The 26,234-nt window shown below is 38.0% G+C and overlaps 1 protein-coding gene across 7 annotated transcripts in view; it reads left to right on the top strand.

Moving 5' to 3' along the window:
- The window catches only part of PRDM16 (PR/SET domain 16), a 397,365-nt gene that overhangs the window by 120,393 nt on the left and 250,738 nt on the right, over nt 1–26,234 (top strand). For all 7 annotated transcript variants that reach the window (XM_072156321.1, XM_072156320.1, XM_072156319.1 and 4 more), the window contains exon 2: nt 1,686–2,035. In XM_072156321.1, the coding sequence (XP_072012422.1) occupies nt 1,686–2,035 (350 nt within the window). The remainder of the gene's footprint in view (nt 1–1,685; nt 2,036–26,234) is intronic.

The following is a 26,234-nucleotide window of genomic DNA, read 5'->3' as shown; positions in this document are numbered from 1 at the left end:
CCCTACAAGGATACACTTTGGTTTGTTAGGTTGACTAAAATACGAAACAAGATTATGGTTTCAGCACTTTATTGCCCTTTAAGTAAGTGCCCTTTATGCAAGTGTAGTGTCATCTTTCTTAGGCCTTATGCCCACTAATGTTTTTTTTTGTAAGTAGGCTAACTCCCCCACCCCCATTGTTTTTTGTCAGTAGTATAGACTCCCTTGCTTACTATTGCCTCATGCCCATGTCCGGTGATTGCACTCGACATCCATTTTTGTGGCTTGGGTGGTCATTTTCTATTGTAACCGTTGTGTGAAGAGCACTCACCCACTAATGACAGGTAGGCCAAAAACAAAGGATCACGTTCCCTTGTTTAGGTCATGCAGTGTGGCCTTAAAGATGTCTGTCTTCTTTTGAGTTGGCACAGCCCTCCCTCGGACCATTTCACACCTACAGACCGAGTACAGCGGTGGCTAAAACAGCATCAAAAACTAATTGTGCCCATCCTACTACCATCAAATCACAAGTCCCTCAGATATGTGGGGAACGGACATGGTAATAACTAGCTCCCTGACTCTGAATTTCAGTTCTCATTACTTCCTAAACATTAAGTAAAATATCGCCATTCACGTGTAATAATTTCAACCTTGCTAACATAATCAGACTGATTTCCTAATTGAAAGAACATGTTCAGGTTACCATGGAATTTACAACTCAAATACACAATCAGGCTTCAGTCTTCCAACGTGCTGTTCTTTCAGGGAATAATGTACCTCATTATTACAGTTCATTGTGTTATCCTTTTGTTTGTCGGCTTGTAATTCACTTTTATTGCATTTTTTACAAATTAAATAATCGTTAATAATAGTCTTCGAAAGCAGCCATGTTGTGGCTGTTATAGATAGGGGGATGGATGGCAAATTTGTAGCAAAATAATGTGAAAGTAATTCTTATTTATTAAGAAAGCACATCGGTGGATTCTGGGGGTGCACAGAAAATAACACAGTTCTTAGTCATCTATATTATTATTTACAAAATCTGTCATTGAGCATTACCAATTTTGTGTGTACTGGTTTTATATTTATTTGGAGGTTTTCTGGGATTTTTAACACAGCATAGGTTATTCATATTGCGTTAGAGGGGATCAAACGCCTTTCCATTTATTCAATGACAGTGTGAGTTGGAGCTTCAGTACATCACATAGCTGTGTCTGGCAATTATTGATGTGCAGTGTTGGCCGCTGAGAGGCAGGAGTTGGATTCCCATGATTCTGAAATTGATAACATATTCTAAAGCATAGATCATCTGTCTTCTTTGGGGGAAACATAGCAAATATTCAGTTCCTTGCTCATGAAACTGATGTTTATAAAGTTTTAACTGAAGTCAATGAATTTGGATGTTGCACAAATTTGTAGTGTCTGTTGGTTTGAAGGACCAGTTATGTTTGCCAAAATTGTGGGCACCAAACATTAGCCTGTGCTAGCTTCACTTCACTCTTGCTGCAGAGAAGCTACTAATGTAGTCAGTTCATTCCTTGGCCAATCATATGAATAGGTCTCTTTTACTATGTCCTAATATGGAATAGATCCAATGTCTTTGACCAATACCAAGCTCCCTTCAAGTGTTACTACCATTTTTTGAATGTCTTCTATTAGCTTCCTGGATCTTCTTTGTAAACTGCATCTCATTTTTTTCTCTTTAGGTGACAGTGACATTGTAAATAATATGTATGAGCCCGATCCGGATCTCCTTGGAGGTGACAGTGCAGAAGAGGAGACAGAAGACAGTATTATGTCACCCATTCCTGTAGGACCTCCTTCACCATTCCCAACCAGTGAAGACTTTACCCCAAAAGAGGGATCACCCTATGAAGCCCCTGTCTACATCCCTGATGACATTCCAATCCCACCTGACTTTGAACTTAGAGAATCCTCCATACCAGGAGCTGGTCTTGGGATTTGGGCCAAGAAGAAGATTGAAATTGGGGAAAGATTAGGACCTTATATCATGATACAGAAGACCACAATAAAAGAGAATAATTTAGGATGGGAAGTAAGTAGACTATGTACTCAGTTAATCACAGTGTTTGACGTTTCAGTAATAACATATATGAAATTAAATTGTAAAGAGTGCAGCCCGGAGCAGGAGGATAAGTGTGGGCGATAGTGATTCCAGTTATGTATTTCATGTCTCATAATTATAGTGCAATGCGTTTTACATGATTCTTAATGCAATAATTTAGTCAAATAGAAATGCATCAGTGTTGCCTTATAAATTTAACCCATTCCTACATTACATTTCTACGAGGCATACAAATGGAAGAAACGGTTGTATTTAAACAGTGCCTACTTATGTGAAACATAATTTTGTCTTTTGATTAAAGGGAGTCTTTCACATGCAAAATTCCAATAGAGCTAAGGAAAAAAGCTGTAACAAAACTTTATAATCCTAAATGGATGAAGCAATCCTTAGATTAACATCTTTTTATGATCTTTAAGTGCAACAGGGATGGGCATGATTTACCCGATTTTTCTACATACAGCTGTGATGCAAGCAGAGCCTGAAAATGTCAATCACAGTTAAAGGGGCACCAATTCTAGAGCCCTTCTGGCTCATTAGCATAATTTAAATAGTTGATTTTAGAAAGAAGAAGGCCATGGATAACAAATATAAGAAGACTTACACAGTCACAGTTCCTGGATCTATAAATTATTTTCCCTAGTTTACCATGATGGATTTTTATGGTAGATTTCCTTTAACAATAGGATTAAATATGCATTGCATCATGTAGCCAAAAATGTTTGTTTCTACTCCTGTTTCAACTTTACAGATCTGCTGAATTATGTTTCCATGTTGAGTGTATTTTATTTGCTTTGCAGTCTACAACAAAACGGCACAGATACAACTACTAATAGTCTGTGTAAACATGGACTTAAACCAAATTCATCAAACTACACCAAAAGTTTCTACAAAAATTTTTTACAAAGTTTTGCACTTTGATATTTTAGTTAGTGAGCCAAACTTGTGAATGGTGTGGGTACAGAGATAGCAAATCAACACATAAGACAGCACAAATAGACACACACTAGTATTAGGACTTGGAAGGTGGCAGAGTCTTTGTTACAAAATTTTCCATTGTCCCAAGTCCTGACAAGCAGTAATCTTTTTTTTTTTTTTTAGAAGTCAGAATCACATTGCAATTCCATTTGCTAACATTGGTGAAAGTGTCATATGGTGACATAGTGATCTTTGGTCACACAATGAGAATCTTAAAGTAATTCAAAGTGTAACCCAAGCTTTGAGAAAACGAGTCTTTGGAGTATGTTCTAATAATATTTAAGGGCCTCCTTTAACCTTTAAAAATAGGTAAACATCTTTTTGGGATTCACTTTGTTTATGTCATCAAATCCTGAATATCTATTAATATAGCAAACAGCAAAAGCTTATTACTACTTTATCCATAGCTATATGAATAACTGTAAGGACTCCATTGCCAATTATAACCAATATATCTGGTCTAAAATTATCACAGTTGTCTTCAAATAGACCAATTACTTGTCCTCTTTAGCTTTAGTCTTGTCTCTCATCTATTTCTAAATTAGGGAATCACTTATGGCATTTCTTTACTCTAAATAAGACTGGCACAAATTCTGGAACTTTTTTTCCATAGACAAGAATGTTCTCACATATCCCCTGAGCCCATAGTCCTCAGGGTCCTCCTTTCTAACTCTGGTTTATTTTATGTTATTTTTGGTGTGCACCTTGCCATGTGTTAGTGGCAATTGCTCTTTTTAATATAACATATCTGTGTAGGTGGGCTTTTTTGGCTTTTTTGTTTGTAATATATTGGATGTAGTTTAGTGAGGACACTTAATTCATGTATCTCAAGGCACTAGTATAAGTATCATCTGAGATGAAGTAATGTTTATAGGCCTGCTTTGCTATGAAAATGGACAAATGCTGGAAGCGTTTTCTTCCCCCAAAGGAATTGGCCCCTAATAAATATTGTCTAGGATTATTCCATTGGTCGGAAACCCAAGTCCCCTGCCTTCTCCTGTAGTACGTTAGTCGGTTATCATAAATCTTAGTAAAGACTATATTGTCTAATTATTTTATGTTCCTAAAAGTTCAACACATACTTCTAGGTCCCAACTGTGTGTTGAGTTGTGCCTATCCATGTGTGAATAAAGCATGTTGGCCCACATTTACTAATAGTGTAAACCTAAGCAGCCTGAGAATGTATAACAGAGTCGAGATTATATAATAAGTTGGGCACATACACCATCTAGGTTAACCTACTAACTGGAGAAATGTTGGTACAAAATGTCACATTTGAAGTCAAGGTTCTTTCCTGTTCAAGGGATATTTCATGATTATGGAAAACCTCTTAAGGGACAGGTTTAGAAAAAACAACAATACTTACTTACTCCGTTCCTGTTTCCATCAATGTTCCCATACTTCTGGTTTCAGGCCCTGAGCCCAACCAGAAGTTCCAAGGTGTTACATGAATTGCTTCATTCAATAAGTAGCCTCCTTGCACATGGGACATCACTTCCATTTCCAGTGGACTTAACTTAATTTGTTGTCCTGTAGTCTAAGACGGCCAGTCATTTGATGAAACGGAACTTCGGTTCGGACAACGGGCCAGAAACTGGAAGAGCGACACAGGAACTGGAAGTTAGAACAGTATATATTTTCTACTTAGACCGTCTGGGGGGTTTTACATATAAATGGAATATTCCTTTGAACCCCTTATTTAACTATAAATATTATTATAAATAATATTTTGCATGTTGGATAGATTGTCCTTTTTACAGCATAGCGATACATATACACAAAGGTAAGAGGAAGCAGAGATTTGTGGCCGTAGCCGGGAGGGCATACGTCCAGTGCCATGGAGAAGAGGAGGGGTGACCCCTCTCCATTGCGCATGGAGTTGTAACAGGGGGAAAGATAGGACATGTCCTATCTTTTCCCTGTTTCCGGAGCAGTACGGTGCCACATGTGTGGCTATGCAGCCATTGCTTTCTATACATCCCCATACAGTCATGAGAGTGCGGCCTAAGGCCTCTAATCAGTCAGTAAGGTTTACAAAGAGTGTCACTGTGGAGGACCCAAAATATCTTTGCTTTTCACCAAAACCCATTCATGAATGAAAATTGCATAGGTTTTTCGAAAATGTCCATCTGCTGATGGACAGTCTTTATATCTGGCACCTATAAACGCCATCACCTGCATCTTTAAGTGCAAAATATATTATTTATCTCTTCCATAGTGACTTCTCATACTGAAAATGTTAACTTCACTGCCACAGGTAATCTAAAATTTAAATGTCTCCCTGCATGATTGATGTCGCCATTTTAAAGGCCAAGTTCACACAAAACTGTTATTTGTAGAAAGGACCTGAGCAGTGTGCACAAATTATTCTCTTTTATACAGAATCTCGGCTGAAAGATGCTTAGCCTCAGGGAATGCTCCATCACTGCACCTACCTCTCCTGCTTCCCCATGTATTACAATACAAACCATTTATTTAAAAGCCATTAAAGTCATTTCATGGTTAGGTGATGTACTCGTCACACCTCGATAAAACCGCAGCATTAATACTCATCTTTATACATCCTGTTTTCTTGTAGAAATCTCAGTTTAGAGTGAAAAAAAGGAACATTCAAATGCAAGTTATAAAGGAGCGAAAAACACTAAATTGTTTTTTAAAACCGAAAATATAAATGCAACTATCTTCAATCTAGTATCTATCCATCTATCAATCAATCTATCTTCTATCTATCTTAATTATGTCATGGGGAGCACCGGTGTTCCCCAAAATGGTGGCCCATAGTGGACTGGCATTGATTTAAATGCTGCTGGGAGAATTTAAACAGTTAACTGAGTGTGTGGTCCTGGCCCGGGATCGGTAGCAGAAACCAGGTCATATCATGACCATGGGTCTGGAGGAACTTGGTCGGACGTGGGGCACATTTACTTACCTGGTCCAAGGAGTTCATCGAAAGTTCACCGATATCCTGCATGTGTCGCTTCCCCTCTCAGGTCCGACAGAGTTCACCTTCTTCTTCCTGGTGCATGTAAGTGCATTGTCTTGCAACATAATCCCGCGCTCAGTCCAAATCTGTTGGATTGTAATTTACCAATATACACCAATTCTGCATCACTTTATTGATTTATAAATTGAAGCCTCCTGTCTTTTACCACAGCCAGACATTCCTGACCATAAAATGACCGTCGATGGAGGGTCATGTGATCTCTATCTACCAATGAACAATCTCCCTGCCAAGAGGTGAATTTATAATCATAAATACTATCACAAAGTTCCGGCAGGGCGATTGCTCATAGACAGATAGAGATCACATAACCCTCCATCTGCAAACATTTTATGGTCAGGAATCTCTGGCTGAAGAGGTAAAAGACAGGAGGCTTCACCTTACATATCAACAAAGTGATGCAGAATTAATGTTTACTAGAAGTTTAATAGAGGTATAATGGTAAATTACCTAATATCCTGCCCCTCACACTTACACACATTACAAAATACATGTGGTAAAGTGGCCAACCCCTTTCAAGAGAACCTATCAAAGCATTTTGGGGCAGTAAATAACCACATATGTTCACCATAAATGGCCTTATATGGTATTAATTCAGTGTCGTCTTTGGATTTTCCATCATCTCTGCAGTAGTTTAGTGAAGTACGCAACAGCATATGACCAAGGTCCCAGGCATGTGCACGGAATAAGTAACATAAGTATAACTGCAAAGTTTTATGATGGCACCCAAACAGGGCTCATATTGGGCAACTACAAGTCCAAGGGGTCTGGGGTAGTTTAATGTTCCAAGTTCCATTTAAGCCACTTATGTATCAGAAATCAAACCCATTTATTAAAGATGTCCCTGTATATTATCACCCTAAAACATTCTTCCTTTCCACACACAGTATTGAAACTCTCATCTGAAGTAAGCGCAAGAGATTATAGGAATAAACAAACAGGACTTATCTGGGGAACAGTTAGTCAAACCACTTCACTCCTCCGGGAATTACACATTGTTTGAAAATGCATTAGAAAGCGTCAATTCATTAACACTTCGTAAACCACAAAATCCGGAAAGCAAAGTGGAATTTGACCTTTTTTAAAGGTAGCAAAGCTTTTCGAGGAGCTCAAAATAGAGAATAAACTGATATAAAGGCACTTGAACCTTTTTATATTCTTGTGTCAGATACACAAAGGACAAAGTCCCATGTCTGGACTTGATCTGATAGATGTACTAATGAGTCATCCCAATAGGATACAAATCACTTACGTGAATGTGTACGGCCTAGGTGAGGGAGGACAAACACCGCACCAGCAAACGTTCCAGGCAGCAGGAATTCTCCAAGGTTTTAGCAGCGACAAAGATCTTATTGTTAGGTCAGAAGATACAATATTTGAACAGTTATCGTGCAGGTACTTATCACTCCAGTCTTTCACATTAGTGCCTTTTATTCTTTTCCTTTAATGATTTCACTGCCATTTCCTTAATTGTATTGCCAGAATATATTAAGATTTTGTATAAATAGCAATTTCATAACAATAGGAATATATCAGAATCACACCCTTAAGCTTTCATTAAAACCAATGGCTCTCTATGTAGATAGATCCTACATTTAGTTGAGGAGGAAGAAATACAAGAGTAAAACATAGATACCGGTAAATAACATATTCAGCTTGGGATATATATACCTATATATATATATATATATATATATATATATATATATATACACATACAGTTGAGACTTTTGAAAGGCAGCCCCCCCAAATTCCAAATCTTGAGAATGACAAGGGGCTTTTACAGCACTTTTCTGCATAGTACTGTTTCACTATTATATAAAGGGTTCATTGATGGTCCAAGGAATATATTGGCAAGTTATAAATATAAAACTCAATTAAACAGAACCTTTCCACAGATTTTCACCATTAAACATTATGACAGGTTCCCACAGAAGTCTTCTCATTGTTTCCCATTCAGTTTCTAATATAAGAATCCATAGCTCAAATCTTTATTAAATCAATATTTAAAAAGGTATTTGTCACCTTGCTACTTGCCAGCAGACTCACTGAGTCCCATAGGGCGTGTTTTCTCTTCTCCATTGTCTCACTCCCTTCCTTCTCCCCCCTCCATTAGGTATTCTCTTCAGCTGGTCACATACAGCCAATGTCTGTCTCAACTCCCTCATTCCCCTCTCCCTCAGGAATTCCTCTTCTGCAAGTCACTATGTGACTCATCCAATGTTTCTCTTAGCTCCCTCATTCACCTCTCCCTTATTTCTGATGCAGGGGCGGGGGTGGGGGTGGGGGGGGGGTGAGGGAGCGGAAGGAGATGTTGGCAAAGAGAAAACACACCCATTAAATTAATTTAACAAAGATATAGATGTTTATCATAAAAAACTGAATGAGAAGCAGTGAGAAGACACTAGGTACAATGACTGTGTTCACAACATTCAAAATCTTAATCGTTTTCAGGTGTTGCCTTTTTCTAACCTTAGAAGATCTTCCATTCTGCATAGTGGAATTCCCACTGGGTATTTGTACCAAAGTAATAACTGGATATACATCCACTTCTGGGGAATAGTTATCACCTGAGCCGTAAATTTCATCAGGGACATCCTGGAAGTAAGAAACTCTATATTTTAAGGCACATAATGGTACAGGATTCAATGATGAGAAAAATGCACTTGTAGTACATGTAGTACCCAAGTGAGAGACTGAGACTACATGTAAATGGAGGTCTGCATTTCATGGGACGCAAATAATGGATACACGTTCCACTGTTTGTGGCTCATGTACATAAGACGCTAACTAGGACAGAAATAGGACCTGCTCGTAGTTTTGTGGCAAGACAGACAGCTAACACAGGAGGCCCATTAAACTATTCTATTATATATGTTACAGTACATATGAACTAATCTGTGTACTATCTTATCTATATATTTGAGTTGTGTATACTGTATCTAAGTGGGCTATTCTGCTTTTTGGTCACAGTTCACATGCTGAAGTATGGTGTCGCATAGGCTCCGTCCAAGGGTGTGGACAGCTGCACCTGTTATGTGTAGTACCTGTTATGTGTAATGAGCCATTAGAAGAGCCGCTGTATAACTCAATAATGTTCTGCTTATTGATATTGTATTGAAATATACATGCAACTATGGCAATTATACATGTTGGACCACACATTACTCTAGCTGGGCAAGCTGAGCACATGTTAGATAAAAGTATGAGAAATCCACCAATAACCAGGTTAAGCCTTCAAAAATATTATACTGGAATCATGTCAAGTGAACCATTCCCACAGCGATATCAAGAACATAGATGGTCCTTCTAACAACCTTGGGACAGTGTTTCTCTTATCCTGGTACAAGCCTATGTTTACCTTTTTATTTTTAAGTAATGTTCCATATCTCTATTACTCATTGAATCTGAAGCCTGGTACGGTCTGTTTCTATTATTTGAGATACTGTTGACTTTGTGATATTATTTATTTTTGGTCTACGTGAGAATACTTTCCCCATGGCGCTCCTCTTGTTTCTCTGGCATTCTTTTGTTCACTGATCGTGACCTGACAGCCAACATTTATACCAATAGTTAAAACTATTTGCCCTCGCTCTAACGTCCTCAAACAGAGTCCCGGACCCACCCAACCACTATCTGTCCTGACCTTGTATTCACATCTCACATAAATTACTGGCTGTGTGGGACATCTTTTTTTTGTCAAGCAGCTCTATCTGTCTTTATGGAAATTTTACAAGATCCCCTTTGAATCCATCAGATAATAAAAACACCATTTAATTAATTTCCACCTATATACAAGCATTGATTGTTTGCAGGCCTCATCCAGCATAGAGGATGAATACAGATCATCTATGTTTGAAAATAACTCATTTTGATAATCTGTAGAACGGTGACAGGGAAGATCCAGTAGAGTTAGTAATTTGTGGTTATTATTGGAGTTCTGAGGTCAGAGGGGCAAAGCATTATTTAGAATGTCCCTAAGATTTTCAATGAACTCTGCAGTAGATAGGAATAATATAGATTCAATTTGGGGGAGTTTTGTAAACCATAGCTGCTACTGGGCTCCTACCGTATATGCCTTACATACTTATTTTGCCTTGTCTCAAAGTTACTCGGTCACAGGACCCACTTCATCCAATGACTGGCCTTCTGGGACAAGAAAACAACACAGGAAGCGTAATCCCTGGAAATGGAAGTGACATCCTACATCCGAGAAGGGCAGTTATTGGATAAAACAGGTCACCCCTATAAATTTCCAATCAATACATGGTCTGTAACTGGAAGTTCCAAAGCAACTAAGATCCTGGATACCAGTTATTCTCTTGAGGAAGTGGTCACAAAAATCAGGGTCATGAAGCATCAAGCAATAAGCAACGGGTTGTTTGTAACATCATTGACTGCTCATCTAAAATATAATCAAAATACAAATGGAATATACAGAAGTTTGATCTAAATCCATGTCAGAAGGTATATTTTGACTGTAAATTTACCCAAAGTAAAAAGAGTGTTGAATTTGTTAAATGAAGCTTTGGATTTGAGGATCCGTTTACAAAGTCAATGTCTCCGACCTCTAAAATTCTGGCTAATGCAGTATATGAAATTAAATTTAATGTTAACTGGTCCAAATGATCTTCATCTAATATGAATAGTGATAAAAAAATATATATATATATGTATATTCCTTATATTTAGATTTTGGAGGGATACCCATGGTAGAAGCATTAATTACAGTATCTGGCAAAACATGCTGTAGGCACAGATAGTCCTTCCCTCCCTTCTCACACTGAAAGTGATGTGTATGCACAGATAGTACTGTTTTTACTTCTCACATAGTTAACAATGTAAGGCCAAGTACTATGGGCTCCATGTCTCTCTCTGTACATAATGTAGGCACATGTAATGAGAGAATGAATGAATCTATCTATTGGTCCGTGCATGGCATTTGTAAGGCACCAAAGCAAATCTAAATATGTGCTTTCTGTCATTCTGTAGAAAGCTCTGTTGTTTACTTTGTGTGTATAAAAATTGTGACGTCACACAGGTGCATGGCTCATTTTATTACACAGCTCTCTGTGACATAATTAGCCGTGCACCTGTGTGACATCACATGATCATGAACTGGTTTTTATCCACAGGAAGTAAACAATGAAGCTTCCTGTTGAATGAAAGCAAGCCCAAATCTCGAAAACCATGAGGAATTGATGCAGAAATGTATATAACTTTTCACAAACAATATCAAATATTTGATGAAAGTGAACAATCCAACCCCTTTAAGTAAAGTGTTTGATGCCTATACCAATAGATATTATTATAAATTCATTCTTTAATTTTTATGGTCACATGTTCATATCCTTTAAATTACTAATTGTTTTATTTATTTTTTAACAATTTATTTATTTTTTGCTTCACCTCCAGGAATACCACATAAAAAATCCCTCCCAGCTAAGTCCCATTGATGATTCACAATAATTTGCAGTAAAATACATGGCAGATTTTCCCTCCTAAGTCATGGAGAGGAAATGATTAGGTCGTAGTCATTGGTTCCTAGTTACTCAGTAAATGAAATTCTGTGAAATAGCTCGGGGTGTATTATTCTTTAAGGAAAGATGCATCCTTTTATAAAAAGAGCTCCTTTATTTTGTGAGATGTGATTGAATTTATGCATGCTCTACAGAGTCTATTACTCCCCTGCCTGCTGACACAGAACACACAGAGTCAAAGGGTCTGGTATAAATCACACCACATTTTCAGTTTATTGCCCCCGTGGAGCAAAGAGCTGAGGGAAAAACACAATGATTTTGATCATTTGTTGAGTAAATAATGACATTTATCATAGCGCTGTTTATTTTGCTAATTAAAAGATGGCTGCCCCTGACAAGCACCAGAAGAAATACTGCTTCCGAATGAGGGTCATTTATATTCTACACCAAGCTTCTCCTAGAGCAAAGCAAGCCATTGCATTATTGCAATTATTAAAGGGGTTGTCCAGCAAAAAGAAGAAGAATTACATGTAAAATAATATCCAGGGGGACAATAAAATAATAACTCATTATTTACTTTTCCATGCTCCCCCCGCCCCACACTCCTAGCCCCTGAGGCATTTGACTTGCTGGGTGCCCCAACATCATTGGATACAATGGGGCTCATTTACTAAGAGTCCGAACTCCGAACTTTCATCAGGTTTCCTGAATATTTCCGATTTGCGCCGAATTGCCCTGCTTTCTCCTATGTGGCTTTAACACTATGTCCATTAACCGTTGGAAGGAGGCGGGGGATGTCGGACAACCCGACGGATTCGTAAAAACCGCGGAATTTAAAAAAGAATTTGTGTCGCAAGATCAGCACTCACATGCACCGGGACGAAGAAGGTGAACTCTGGCGGACCTCAGCGCAGCAGCGACACCTGCTGGATATCAGGCGCACAAATTTAGTGAATCCCGGCAGACCCGAATCAGCGTCGGACAATGCGCCGCGGGATCCCGACTGGACAGGGTAAGTAAATGTGCCCCAATGTGGCTCAGCCAATCACAGTAACCTTCTAGTATTTCCTGGCGTATCAGGAAACAACCTGCAAGTCATTTGTAGAAGAAGCTGCAAACATTGCTATTATTATATATTTATAATATATAATATTACCTCTATTATTAGCATTATTAATATTATTTTAATATTATTAACAATTGCCTATGTCCACCATTCATCATGCTCTAAATTGTAGCTCCAATTACTTAATTTTACTTTATCAAGTTTACGGCTACAAAATTCGAACTCCTCTGCTGGCAGTCACAATTATATCATATATAGGGGTTGTTCTCCATTTTATGACTATAACTTAATAGTAGGAAATGGTTTATATAGGAAAATAATTTAAAAAAAAATGACTTAATCTCTTGCCACTCCAATTCTCCGGTGTCTGCCTTACCTGGAGGGTTAAGGTCACATTCCTCATTCATGTGACCTCTCCAGCCACTCATTGATCTCAGCTGTGATACCGGCATGTTTACCGATGAGGTCAGCGGTTGCCTACAGCAGTCATGTGAATGATGTAAGCATTGCATTCTTGTTGCAATGGCAGGGAGCACTGGAGCGACAGAGGATATTTCCTTTTAGTTTAAGATATTTCCTGCTCTTAGGCATTTTTAAATAATCATTAACACTATTGTTTGTGTCAGATTTCGTAAAATTCCAACATATATTCTAATTCGACTAATTGTCAGCAGAGAATGACCTAATAAACCACTATCAGTATATTCTCAACACCTTCCAGATCATATATACACATACACCTTCCAGTTTCATACATAGTCCAGTGTGGTGACATTAGCTAGAAAATCTACTGAGTGAGTTGTAAAATGATTATGTAAAGTCAGGGAGGTGGAGAGTTTAGCACTGAAGTCAAGCTCTCCACACCTAAGAACACTCACTCTTTGCTTTGATAGACATCAGGGACCAGAATTATGGAGATCCAGTAAGTGATGTCCATGGATGAAGATTATCAGTTATTATAAATGAGGTATTCTGAGGAGGGAGAGCTTGACTTCAGTGCACAGCTCTCCATATCTGAGACTTTAATCAACCATTTTTTATTTCTCATCTAAACTGATTTTCTGGATGATTCCAACACATTAGGCCATGAAAGAAAGATGAACTGCATGGTGCTTAACTTATTGGTAACATTCTGGTTGTGGTTTACTAGGTCAGTTTCTACTAACAGGTTCACTTTAAGGGAGACTATCATGGTCTTTTAGGACACAATAGCAAGATTTTATCCAAGGTATACTACCCTGACTCAATTGCACAACTAAACCATCACCAGCAGTTGATGAGACTCCACTATTCTCTATGTTATTGTTACTATTCTTTTTATATTGTGGTCAGAGACAGCATTAGGGTAGGGATATTTGGGACACCAAGGCACTATTCCATAAGGACCTGTGCATGGTTTAGTGTCCCAAAAGTATGTGACAGTTTCCCTTAAAAAGGTGGTCCCGTGAAAATGGAAAAGCCCCTGTGGCCCGGGGTAAGAAAAAAACCCCACATACTTATTTCCCGATTTCAGTGTCAAGCCGTGATGCCTCTTTTCAGGCCCGTAGTAAGAAAGGAATCTTCAGCGTTTATATACAAGCTCCATTTAGTGGTGTTGCCCTTTAAAAAAATCTGTTTATCCTCCTCTCTCATTTTCTCTTTCTTTAACTACATATAAAGAAAAGATAAAAATATTAAAGATAGAATGATTCTAATTACTGGAGAATGTCTAGGAAGAGAAGGTTCACCCAGTGCTAATAGGAAGTATGTGAAATTTATATGTGCAGAGAAAAATGACTAAATATATTACAGTGAAATCTTAATATTATTTCCATAAGCGGGAAGAACTCAGGAGCAATGGAGATGAGTGCTGAACCTTTAAATAGATCTCCCTTACTCACCAGCACAGAAGGGAAATAAATATTTTCTTTTCGTATTTTGAGAGTCATCAGTGCATACCAAGTTCTTTTTTAGAAGTCTTTTATCATCTTCCACCATAGGAGGAATGACTTGCTAGTAACCACAATTGGGGAAAAATAACATTTTGACTGATAAAAATAAATCCGTTCAACACTTGGTCTTGTTTTTGGGACAAAAAATGGAACTGGCTCCTTCCAGTTTACCTTAAAGTCCAGTCTGTAAGAGACGATTGTCTTCTTAAAAGTGAACAATAGTGGCTAATAAAAAACTACAGATGATACTTTTAGGTCAGTAATACAAATACTACCAATAATATCACTATGTTGCTAAAAAAATAATACCAATAATAATACTCCGTCACAAATACTACCAATAATATCACTATGTCGCTAAAAAAATAATACCAATAATACTACTCCGTCACAAATACTACCAATAATACTACTACTACGTCACTAATACTACCATTAACCCTACTATGCTGATAAAATACAATACTACAAATTACCCTACTATGTCAATAAAATACAAATACTAACAATAATACTACTACTATGTCACTAATACTACCAATAACACTACTATGTATAATTCAAATCCTGCAATACTACTATTATGTAGCTTCAATCAATAACAGTACTATGTCGCTACCACAAATGATAAAAACAATACTACCATGTCACTACTACAACTACTACCAGTAATACTTATATATACTATATTATAATACAAGTTCCAATAATATCATAAATCTACTACAAATGCTACAAGTACGAGTAATATGTAAATAATAGAAATACTACCATAGTATGTTGGTAATAAAAATACTACCAGTGATACTACTATGTATCTAATACTACCAGTACTACCACTATGTCCCTAATATAAATACTACCAATAACACTAGTAGGTTGCTAATAAAAATGTTACCAGTAATATCATCTCTCTAATATTACCAATAATACAACTATGTCACTAGGTATATTTTATGTAGGTTCCTTTAAATTTATACATTTAATTTATGATTCTTTCAATAAAGCCTCATATCATTCATACAGGGCACCATTTTTCCTTGCAGAATTACATAGGTGTCAGGAAATGAGTAGAAGGAGGTTGTGAATATTTTGACTGGACATATCAGTGATGAACATGATGCACGGCTTCCAAAAACTAAATTGACCGTTGATTGGACTTCCTGCTTCTCTGTTTGGAATCAGCCATGTGATAGTCAACATGAGATTCTGGGTTTTAATGATTTGCTATCATCTTTCCAGCATGACTAATTTCATCCTCAAGAGAAAACCCTGTTTTCGTGATAGTAAAATTTGATAGCTTATGTCAGAATCAAGACCTACATCAGATTTATGTCTCTGCAATTATATACAGAATATGCTATGTATCTAGGAGGGCACAATAATCTGTCCAACCTGCAATAAATGCAAAGAGGTTTGAAGACCCTTGGCATGTCCAGTGAAATCATTGCTTTATTTATGCAACATTTAAAACGTAAATAGAAACAAAACATTTGAAGCCATCATTTATTTCACAAATGAAAATTGCAGGTGACAAAAGTAAACATTGTAATATACTTCATTGAAGGGAGACTCCCATAAAGACAAGATTCTTAAATCAGCACAACAAAATAACACATTCTCTAATTCACTCTTATTTACAAAAGTACAGTTTTTCACATACTTACAACTCCAACCTGTCTCTATCAGTGTACACAATTTTGGATGTCGCATAAATCATAAATCGACTATGGTTGGATTCTTCTCATGAATAGCTTCTCTTGTCTGAACACTGCAGTGCTCTTTGCCTCCTGCCACTTCTTAACAAAACCAGCATAGACACATGTGCTTCCCACCGACAAACAGCAGTGTGCAGAGACTTACTCTACAAGCTACAGACAGATAACTTTTTTATAGCAAAGCTGACAGTGTGTGATATAGGTGAGTTAGCAGAGATGATAGTGTCATTGTGTTTTATATCCCTATCATGGATCATCATCTCTCGTCTCTGATCTGTCTCATCTCTCTATTTCTATGTGTCAGATACTACCCTGTTTCCCTGAAAATAAGACAGTGCCTTATATTAATTTTTGCTCCTTAAAGGGCACTAGGTCTTATTTTCAGGGGATGTTTTATTCTTCCATGAACAAGAATTTACATTTATTGTTGAACAAAAGATCAACTTCTCTAACATTCTTAGGACTCTCCAAACTCTGAATTTCATGCTGTATTTCTTGTGACTCCATTTCTATTAGAATCATTGGCTCCAATCTTCCTTACATGACCCCTTCTTATCCTGGTCGCTCCTGGTATCACATTTGAAGCACAACAGCAAGTGATTTACTTCCATGAATTCTTCTCCATGGCACAACCTTCTACAGCATCTAAAAGATTTCCTAATACTAATGTATGATGTGGGGGGAGCTGCTGCAATGACTGCCGCTAGGTCTTATTTTCAGGGGAGGCCTTATATTTATAAGCCTGAACAAAATTGCACTAGGTCTTATTTTCGGGGGATGTCTTATTTTAAGGGAAACAGGGTAGTAGAATGTTCAGACACTCAACAAACGTGTAGATAAATCCTGTACCCTTGTGAAGCAAACTGTGATGTTTAGGACCCCTAAAGGAAACACAAGGTCACTTAGTTAAACATTTTGCACACTCTTAGAATTCACAAGTTTTGAGAGGTGCAGGAAGTGATTTAAAGTTCTCCACACAACTTCCGGATATGGCACAACAATAAATCACAGCCCTAAAAGGCTATAAGATCCCTTTCACTAGCCACAGTGATACAGAATGTTATCAATCGTGAGCTGCCACCAGTTTTCCTTTTATATAAGCCTGGTCCATAAGGGTGAGGAACCAACCCGGTAGCATGTATATAAATGAAGTGGTATTGGATGTTTGAGTTCGGTATCGAGATAAAAAAGCAAGGAAGGTTAAATTTTATATTTAATTGCCTTAAGGGCACACTAGACAATACAGTACACACAATAGATATATTCAGTACAAATACACAGGTAGCACTACAGGTCTCAGCAGTTCAGTGAGTTAATTACCTTGTGTGTGGCCCTAATGGGGATGGATAGTCCACACTTGCGCTTGGTGATGCTAAGGTTTCCCCCAGGTGAAAGACGATGGGGCCTTAGAGGTGTCTGATTATATCAGGTGCAGACACACCTCTGCCACCCAATAGGAAGAGTCATGGGTCCCTCCTACCTGGTATTACATCCAGAACACTGGAGAAGCCATAGCTTCTCAAGAGGAAGTCATAGGGTCATGTTTCTGGTATCATTGGATCTGGGTGAATCCCTGGATCGTATTGATACCAAACCTGACCCATTTGATATGGTCCTATTCAGAGATATTTATATCTCTGGACCAGAGGATGCTAGAGCCCCAGGAATTGGACCACTGTGATCTCCGGAAGGTAACCAATCCAAAAATGTAGTTGCCCTAGGGCTGGCATGGACCATAACTCCATCACATTGATCACAACCCTGATAATCTAAGCACATTATCAGCATCTCACAGCCCTAGAGGGGTCATGAAGTGCCTGCACAGTCAGTCCCCACACACATTCTGGATTCTTACACTGATCATCACTGAGTGATAGGAGCTAAAACAGCAATAAAACTGAGTAAAATATATATAAAGTATGTGGGTTAAAAATTATCTTTATTGTGTAAACATCACTAGGGGGTTGACATTTGAAAACTTTCTTTCATGGGCAAAGCCCTTTAAGTAAAGCAGCTTCTGTGTGCCTTGACTCTTTCTCTTTGCTCTTTCTCCAGTAGTGAGCAGAGTAACTTTAAACATTCATCTCCTGTCCAGCTCAAACACTAAAGAAGACTAAATATTAACTCTAATTTCCATACCTAGAGAATGCTCCAATTGATAATTCAGCTCTTGGAGAAGATTAGACTATCCAGACTGTCTATAAAGAGTTAAGTCATGAGACATTTTATCAGGTTCCTTTATCTCTCAGCTGTCAGTGGATAAAGGACAAAATTTAGATTTACTCAAACTGTTCAAATAAGTAAGAAATGCAGAGTAAAAAGAAGGAGCAGATTTATGTAATATTACAAGGTTTACTAAATAGAAAATGGAGGTTGCATCCGTTACTCCAGTCTGAATGGTATAAAACATACGTCCATGTGAGTGAGCGGCATGCTCAAACCTTTGCTACATGTTTGCTTTATACTAAGTTTACTATCATCTGCTCTAGTGATTATAAAATGTTGTCAAAAGTTTACTTACTTTAATTCCAATGGTAATACGATTCTGTCCTATGCAATGTTGTACCCTGAGAGTCTTAGTTACACTGGTCTGCCTATTTAAATTTTTTTGAAAGGCCAGGTGCATGAAATCTGCAATGTGTCACACAAAAAGTGCACATGGATGTTGTCTATCAAAAGGCCCACTCTTAAAAGAGAAAGTTTCCGTTCTAATCTTTCCCAACTCTCTCAGCCAAAGGGCCCTAAAAGGTTCAGGTATTGGCAGCTTCCTCTTGCCGAGAGGTGGAGAAGGCTTTGTTAGGTAACAGATTTTGTTTCCATCCTGTTGTAAATAAGACAGCTGTGTATATATCATTCTGTTGCATTAATTTTTTTTTTAATATCCTTTAATGATCATTGCCTACCGTGTATAAAATGCTGTGAATGTTTTATGACAAAAAGAACCAGTATTCTTGAAAGCTCCCCATCTTATCTACTGAGTTAGCCTCAAAAAGGTATCGCCAGAATTGTTCACTCTTCTTCTGCTCTCCATGGCTAACACAGTACAAGTCTCCACTACCAGAAGACCCAGACACCACAGAAAGGCAAAGGTTGCAGGTTGGTGAGCCTAATGGCCCCACAGATCCAAGAGTGTCCATCAAAAAGGGCCTTGTGTACAAAAGTGATTAAATAAATAAAGATGTGGGCCTAGTGTGAAGGCTAGTGGTGCGCATGATGGGGGTTGGGTATTTAAGAAAGGGATTGCTTTTACTAATGATCAAAATAAGACAGCCCACACCTCTCCCAACTTCACCAACATAGCGGAGGTAGGGTAGCTCCCTTTCTGTGTCAGACCAAATCCAATAAGTGGAGCAACTTATGCCTTACCCCATGGGAAAGTGTTCTCATACCTGATAAACCAGATCAGGCATATAAAGTTGGCTGTCATTGTGTATTGTGGATACTAGCCATTGAGACTAATTTGGGTAATGATCAGTGATTTCAGCTTTTAGGCATTATCTGGTTTGCTTGTGCTTTGGGAGCTCTCTCTTAAGAAGAAACAGATTTGGGAATGGTTATAGACACCTGCATAAGTGGAAGCTGGCTAGTTTCATCAAGTTCCAGTCTGATGATGAGGTTCTCTGAAACATTTAATGTGTTTGCATTGATTCCAGGCATGCACTCTGAAGTAGGATGAGCAAATAAAGGCAAGGCCTCTGCTATGTACAGTGAGGTCCATTTTCCTACACACCACATGCCACAGACATAAACGCTGTTCCAGCACGCACTGCTTATGCAGACAAGGACGGAAAGATAGGGACTTAATTATCAACTTATTTTAGCATTTGACAATGTTAAAAAATAGAAAATTGTACACAGATGCACATGTGATAACAAACAAGCTGACTAATTATAGTGGGATTAAGTTTTTATGTTTGTAAGAGGAAGATGTGGGTCTCAAATTAAAGGGGTATCCCGGGAATATGAACGTCTGACACAAAAATCCTTGATGATATAAATAAATGAATACAACAATACTCAATGTCATTAGTCACAAAACGGAGCTAAAATAATATGATTTTATGATTTACAAAATGTATGGCCTCTCTAAAGTAGGTGGAGTTATCACTAAGATGGCCACCACTGGAAACTACAAGTTCCATGACCCTTTAGTTCTCAGTAACTCCTCCTACCACTTATGCTCTGCTAACAGTGATGATGTAACAGGTTTTCTTGCTCTGTTACCATAGTAATGATGTGTAACTGCCATCACCACAACACTGACCATACTGGATGCACTGCAACCAACCGACTACAGCCAAACGTAGTGGTGATCACATGACCCTGCCCAGGCAGGTACAGGATATGTGATGTGGACATGTGACCAGCGGCCATCTTCTTTTCTGCGACGGACCGCGTGGAGGAAATTAACGGACTGATTAAAGGGCCGGTAGCATTTTAATTCTTCATTACAGTCTATGTCACCAGCATTTTCTGCTAATATTAAATATATTCCCAGGTCCTGAATTTATTCTGCAGTGCTTTACAGAATATTAACATCAGTTTGTTCCTATAGTGGGACTTTCAGTATAATCTGACATATACTGTACACCTAGGTTAGTGTCATAAGCAGTGGCGTAACTTGAAACTGATGGGCCCCCGACTAAAATTTATGGCTTATATTACTAGTCTTCTCATATAGGAAAGTGACACCTTATGGGCTGCAGTGCAATGTCTGTACTAAGCCCCCCGACTATAATTTATGGTTTATAGTACTAGTTTTCTTATTTAGGAAAGTGACAACTTATTGCCACCCTAAGCCTCTTGGGCCCAGTTGCAACTGTACCCTCTGCACCCCCTCAAGTTACACCCCTGGTCATTAGAATCCAATGAACATCTCTGTGAAGCAGTGGGAAGGACATATGAACACCATGTAGATGTTGTTGGACTCCCTCTTCCATCGTATCCACTGAGCTACTACCTATATATCATATACTCATTTCAGAGGATGTTATTTTCCAGATGTTAATTTATTTTCATTTTTTTCATGAACATATCATAACCATAGTGGTCAAAGTTGAAGTTCAAACTCAATAAAGCCACTGGTAGGTTTTCTTGTTGTCAAAGTAGTATGGTCTATATGGGACAGATACAAAGTAGACCTGTCACCAAGTACAGGCGGTCCCCTACTTAAAAACAACCGACTGACAGTTGACCCCTAGTTACAAACGGACCTCTGGATGTTGGTTATTTACTGTACTTTGGCCCTAGGCTACAATAAACAGCTGTAACAGTTATCAAATGTGTCTGTAATGAAGCTTTACTGTTTATCCCGGTTCTTATGACAACCCAAAATTTTTAAATTCCAATTGCCACAGGGAGTATAAAAGTATAAAATATACAGTTCCTGCCTGTATAGAATGCTGAATAACATACCAAACCTTATTATCACTGACCTCCAGAAGTTTTTATGTGAGTAAGCCAAGGTGGTGGAATCCTTCTATTTTCTATTTTTCTACTATTTTTTGGGGATTGTCCCAAAAAAAACTAGTATCAGCTTAATGAAGTATAAACTCCAGTCTTTTGAGCAGGAGAGGATTTTACAAGGATTTTTTTTTAAATCAGTACCAACGGAGCACTGCGTCAATCCAATGAGGTATGACTTAGTGTCAGGTCTTCTTTAATCAAGCTTATAATTCATGAGAGTAAAACAAAAGGGGTTGTAGAACTTCCCATTATGATAAGGCTAGCCTGCGTAGCGGTAGCCACCTTTCGTAATTGATATGGGCAATTGTTTTAACAAGGCATGTAATGTACTATAATGTGGCCCATCAAGTCCAACCTAAAAATGCTATAGATCTGGTGGCTCTGCCATACTCCTTGATATTGTTAAGCAGGGGGTATAGTATAGCTTACTTGTTATCAGTACTGCCCAATTTACTATCTCTCAACTTCTTTTAATGGGGCCAGAAGACCAACAACCATTTAACAGGACCATGAAATATGTTCAACATCCTGAACCTGACCACCATTTCCATTCTGGATGCACCTTGATCTTTTTGTTTTGCGTCAAATAAACATAGCTTGAACAAGGCCATTCCATACTCTGTTGGTTTTAAGTGTAGTCCTTTCTCATCTGTAAATCTGAACTCAGACCGGGAAGATTTTTGTTTTACATGATGCATTCTTTTGTGTCCTTTCCACCTTTTCTATAGCAACAGATGGAATCTGCTGCTTAATGGCCTGTGTTATTGTGCCATCCTTACTGAATGACCCGCTGCAAAAATCCATATCCTTTTGTTTCTGTTTTAGATATTAGTGGAGCCTGCTGTACATTACCTCTGTAGTACATTCACCAGCAGAGCTGGGATCTCTACCATTTAGACCCAGGACATTGTCTGTCACAGCAGCAGTCAAGATAAACCTTCACCCAGAACAAAGTTGGAGTGACCTTTTACAAGCTGAATCTGCTTTGCTCTCCTCCAGACTAATTTATCAGCCTTCGTTTCAGCACAGGCTCTCAGCAGTGGCCTGAAAGGACATTCTAGAGAGCATGAATGAACAGGAGGATTAAGATGCTTGGCTAGTCATTCTTTTTCAAACGACACCTTCTGGATTTGCTAAGCTGTAAGCTGTAAATGACCGTAAGTGGTGAGATGCTCTTAAACTTGAAAACTGCTCGCTGAAGAGAAGTGAATTGGAAAAGCAGTTAAGCTGTTTCACTGGAAAACAGTCAGTGACCAACACGATAATGATGGTGGATGTCTTCCTTTATGGTCTGCAACCATCAAGACTGTTCTACTGTGAAGGGAAATTACAGAAGCAAATGCCCCCGTTTTCTGCAGATATTTAAAGTCAATATGTGCCCTATCCGAATGCAGCGTTGGATAGGGGCAGAGAAGCTGAACTTGCATTCTTGTAGGTTTATGTATATGTAGGTTTATATATAGGTTCATCTAAAGGAAGAGTTATACGTAATAAGTAAACCCCACTTACACAGTGATACACAGAATGATATAGGAACGTTTGAAATCACTGTATGTGAGCGGTGTTATCAGGACTCTCACTGTATCTCCTAGGAGTCCTCTCATAATTTACTTAGAAATCCTACATATTAAATTGTATATCACAGACATAAACTTCTCTCCCTCCATCATTTCTCGTTTCAAAATCACTTTGAGTATAGTAAACCAGTTGGAACAAAATTCTACTCTGAAATATTGCAAAAGTTTTCTACATAGGTTGATATGAACATCTTATTTTATTAAAAAAAAGTTTTACTAGCCGTAACAAAAGCTCAAGGCATCAGGACCTGAACTGAATATTTGTGGTTAGCCAATGGATAGCCAAAAGAATAACTTCAAGGGATAAAGACATAAAAGTCAAGTTATATTTTCATAAAAAGTTACTGATTAGATGGGGCCAATGTAAACTCATTAGGGGAGATTTATCAGAAGTGTCTGAGAGCAAAACTGTTCTAGTTGCCCATGGAAACCAATCAGAGCTCAGCTTTCAATTTCTCACAGCTGTATACAGGCAGTCCCCGGGTTACATACAAGATAGGGTCTGTAGGTTTGTTCTTAAGTTGAATTTGTATGTAAGTCGGAACTGTATACTTTATCATTGTAGCCCCAGCCAGAACTTTTTTGGTCTCTGTGACAAATGGATTTTAAAAATGTTGGGTTGTCATAAGAATCAGGATTAACAATAAAGCTTCATTACACATACCTGTGATAACTGTTACAGATGATTATTGTATCCTAGGACTAAAGCACAATAAATTACCAATATCCAGTGGTCCGTTTGTAACTAGGGGTTGTATGTAAGTCGAGTGTTCTTAAGTAGGGGACCACCTGTATACAAGTAAAGCTGAGCTCTGATTGGTTTTCCTGGGTAACTAGAACAGTTTTACCCCAGACACTTTTGATAAATCGCCCCATTGAGTTGGACATGGTCTAGGATTTGGAGAGACATCATTTACTTGATTTCTTCTTTATTTTATCCATATATAAATAATTTAGTTGCTAACTTTATCTTTAGGCCCAGTCCACACTTGCATCTGAGCCTTAAGGAGAGCATAAGCTAAAAAAGAAAGGTGAAAGGAAGGTCTTCCCCTCACTCTCTGTTCCCCATGGACTTTAATAGACCTACCGTCATCGGTCATTACACATCCATAAAAACATTTGCTGGCTGCTGTGCTATTTTTTCCATGGTTGATAACAGAAAGTATGAGGGAACCTACCAAACACAAGTGTGCACCTTACTGGTGCTTTCCTCCTCAAGTAGAGTTGGTATGTATATGAAGTGATATTCTACAAAAAAATAATCATTCAATGGTCCAAGACATCATTTCAGATGACCCTATACATTAAATGATTAGGAATTTAAGAAAAACCCTTGACTAGTTCACATATGTCAATGTACTTACTAGAACGCTATCATGCGTAAGGTGTCATTATTCTTTACCAAAGCTCACCAGTGGCGCTTCATTATGGAATTTCTGTATTCCAGCATCTTATCCCACATAATGTTTACAGAGTTACTCACATAGCAATGGGGGGATTTTCTGCACAGTATCCTCCCAGGACATTTTGGCTAATTAGGCTGAAATAACTGCCATTGACTTCTCATGGCAATCATTATCATCAAAGATACAAAGAGGTCGGATTATGTGCTGCTGAATTTCAAGAATTCATGCTATTAAACTGCATTTAAGTGTTCTATAGGTCAGCAGGTCTTGTGTCTTCTGGGTAGATGTTAGACTTCTGGCTCTCACGCCCTTTCTTGCTAATAAAAATTGGGCTATCCATTTTGATAGTGGATTAAAGCTTTACAGTAGGGTTTAGAAATCGTCCCTGTGAAATATGCTGTCTCTTCCAGTTGCATCACTATCTGGGATTACTTTAATTGGATTGACTTGAAAAGCTTTTTGAAAGAAGAAGTAATCTGTGCAGTCAATAATCTTCTGAGAGAATATGTCATACATATAGTAATAAATATGATAAATGTGAAAAATGAATAGAGCAATTAAAGGGGTGGTCCAAAGGGTACATTTTTGGTTCATTGATCCTCTGCTTCTTTCACTCAGTGATGCACAGATGCCCTGACCAGTCTGAACTTCCTGGTGGAAGTATAACTAAACTTCTGACAAATCATTAGTTCAGTTGATAACAGTAAACTAACTGTAATATACTTTATTCAAAAAATATGTTCATGTGTCTTTCTATTATCAGCTTTCTGCCCTGTATATAATGTTAGCCGACAGATAAAGGAACCTGATAAAGTGTCTAATAGCTTTGCCCTTTACAGACATTGGATAGGCTACTCCTCTTAGAGAGCTGAATCATCAAGGTATGTAAAGAGTTAATTTTAGCCTCCTGAGCTTACATTGAGATACACTGCTCACTACAGGAGAAAGAATGAGAAGAAATAAGGCACAGAAAATCTGCTTTACTTAAAGAAGTTTATTGCAAGCTTATTACATCACCTGCACTATTCATTTCTGCAATAAAAAATATTTGGTACAAAGGTTTAGTAACGCTTTAAATGATAAAGGTTTAAAAATGGTTTAGTAACGCTTTAAAGGAAATCTACCACTTCATTTAACCTTTACAAAGCACCTTCAGCATAACACCAGCAAAGTTAATAGTGATTCTTTGTAAAAATAATTTAATGTTGGTGTTAATTATTATGAAGGGCTCTGGCTGCACTACCTCCACAGAAATCATTTATTTCTCCCAAACCTAGTAGACCAAACCTTTCGGGCTCCTATACTATAGCTTGCAAGGCTTAAAAAGTCTTATTTTGTTCCATGGTTCCAATGTTTTTTTTAGAATAGGCTAACAAAGTAAAGTCGAATAAGGATAAGGACTTTTTTGGGGAAAAAAAAAATTGCTGGTATCTGCCATTGATTTAAAATGACCTATGGGATCACTGCATAGGCAACTACCAATTGTAATTTATGGTTAGGGGAAGGCAATCAACCATGCTTCACTTTCTTTAGGAACCAGTTGTACTCA

The sequence above is a fragment of the Engystomops pustulosus genome, chromosome 6 (genome assembly GCF_040894005.1).
Source record: "Engystomops pustulosus chromosome 6, aEngPut4.maternal, whole genome shotgun sequence".
In the NCBI taxonomy this organism is placed as follows: domain Eukaryota; kingdom Metazoa; phylum Chordata; class Amphibia; order Anura; family Leptodactylidae; genus Engystomops; species Engystomops pustulosus.
Note: the sequence above shows the minus strand (reverse complement) of the source record. Positions and strands in the feature narration are given on the sequence as shown.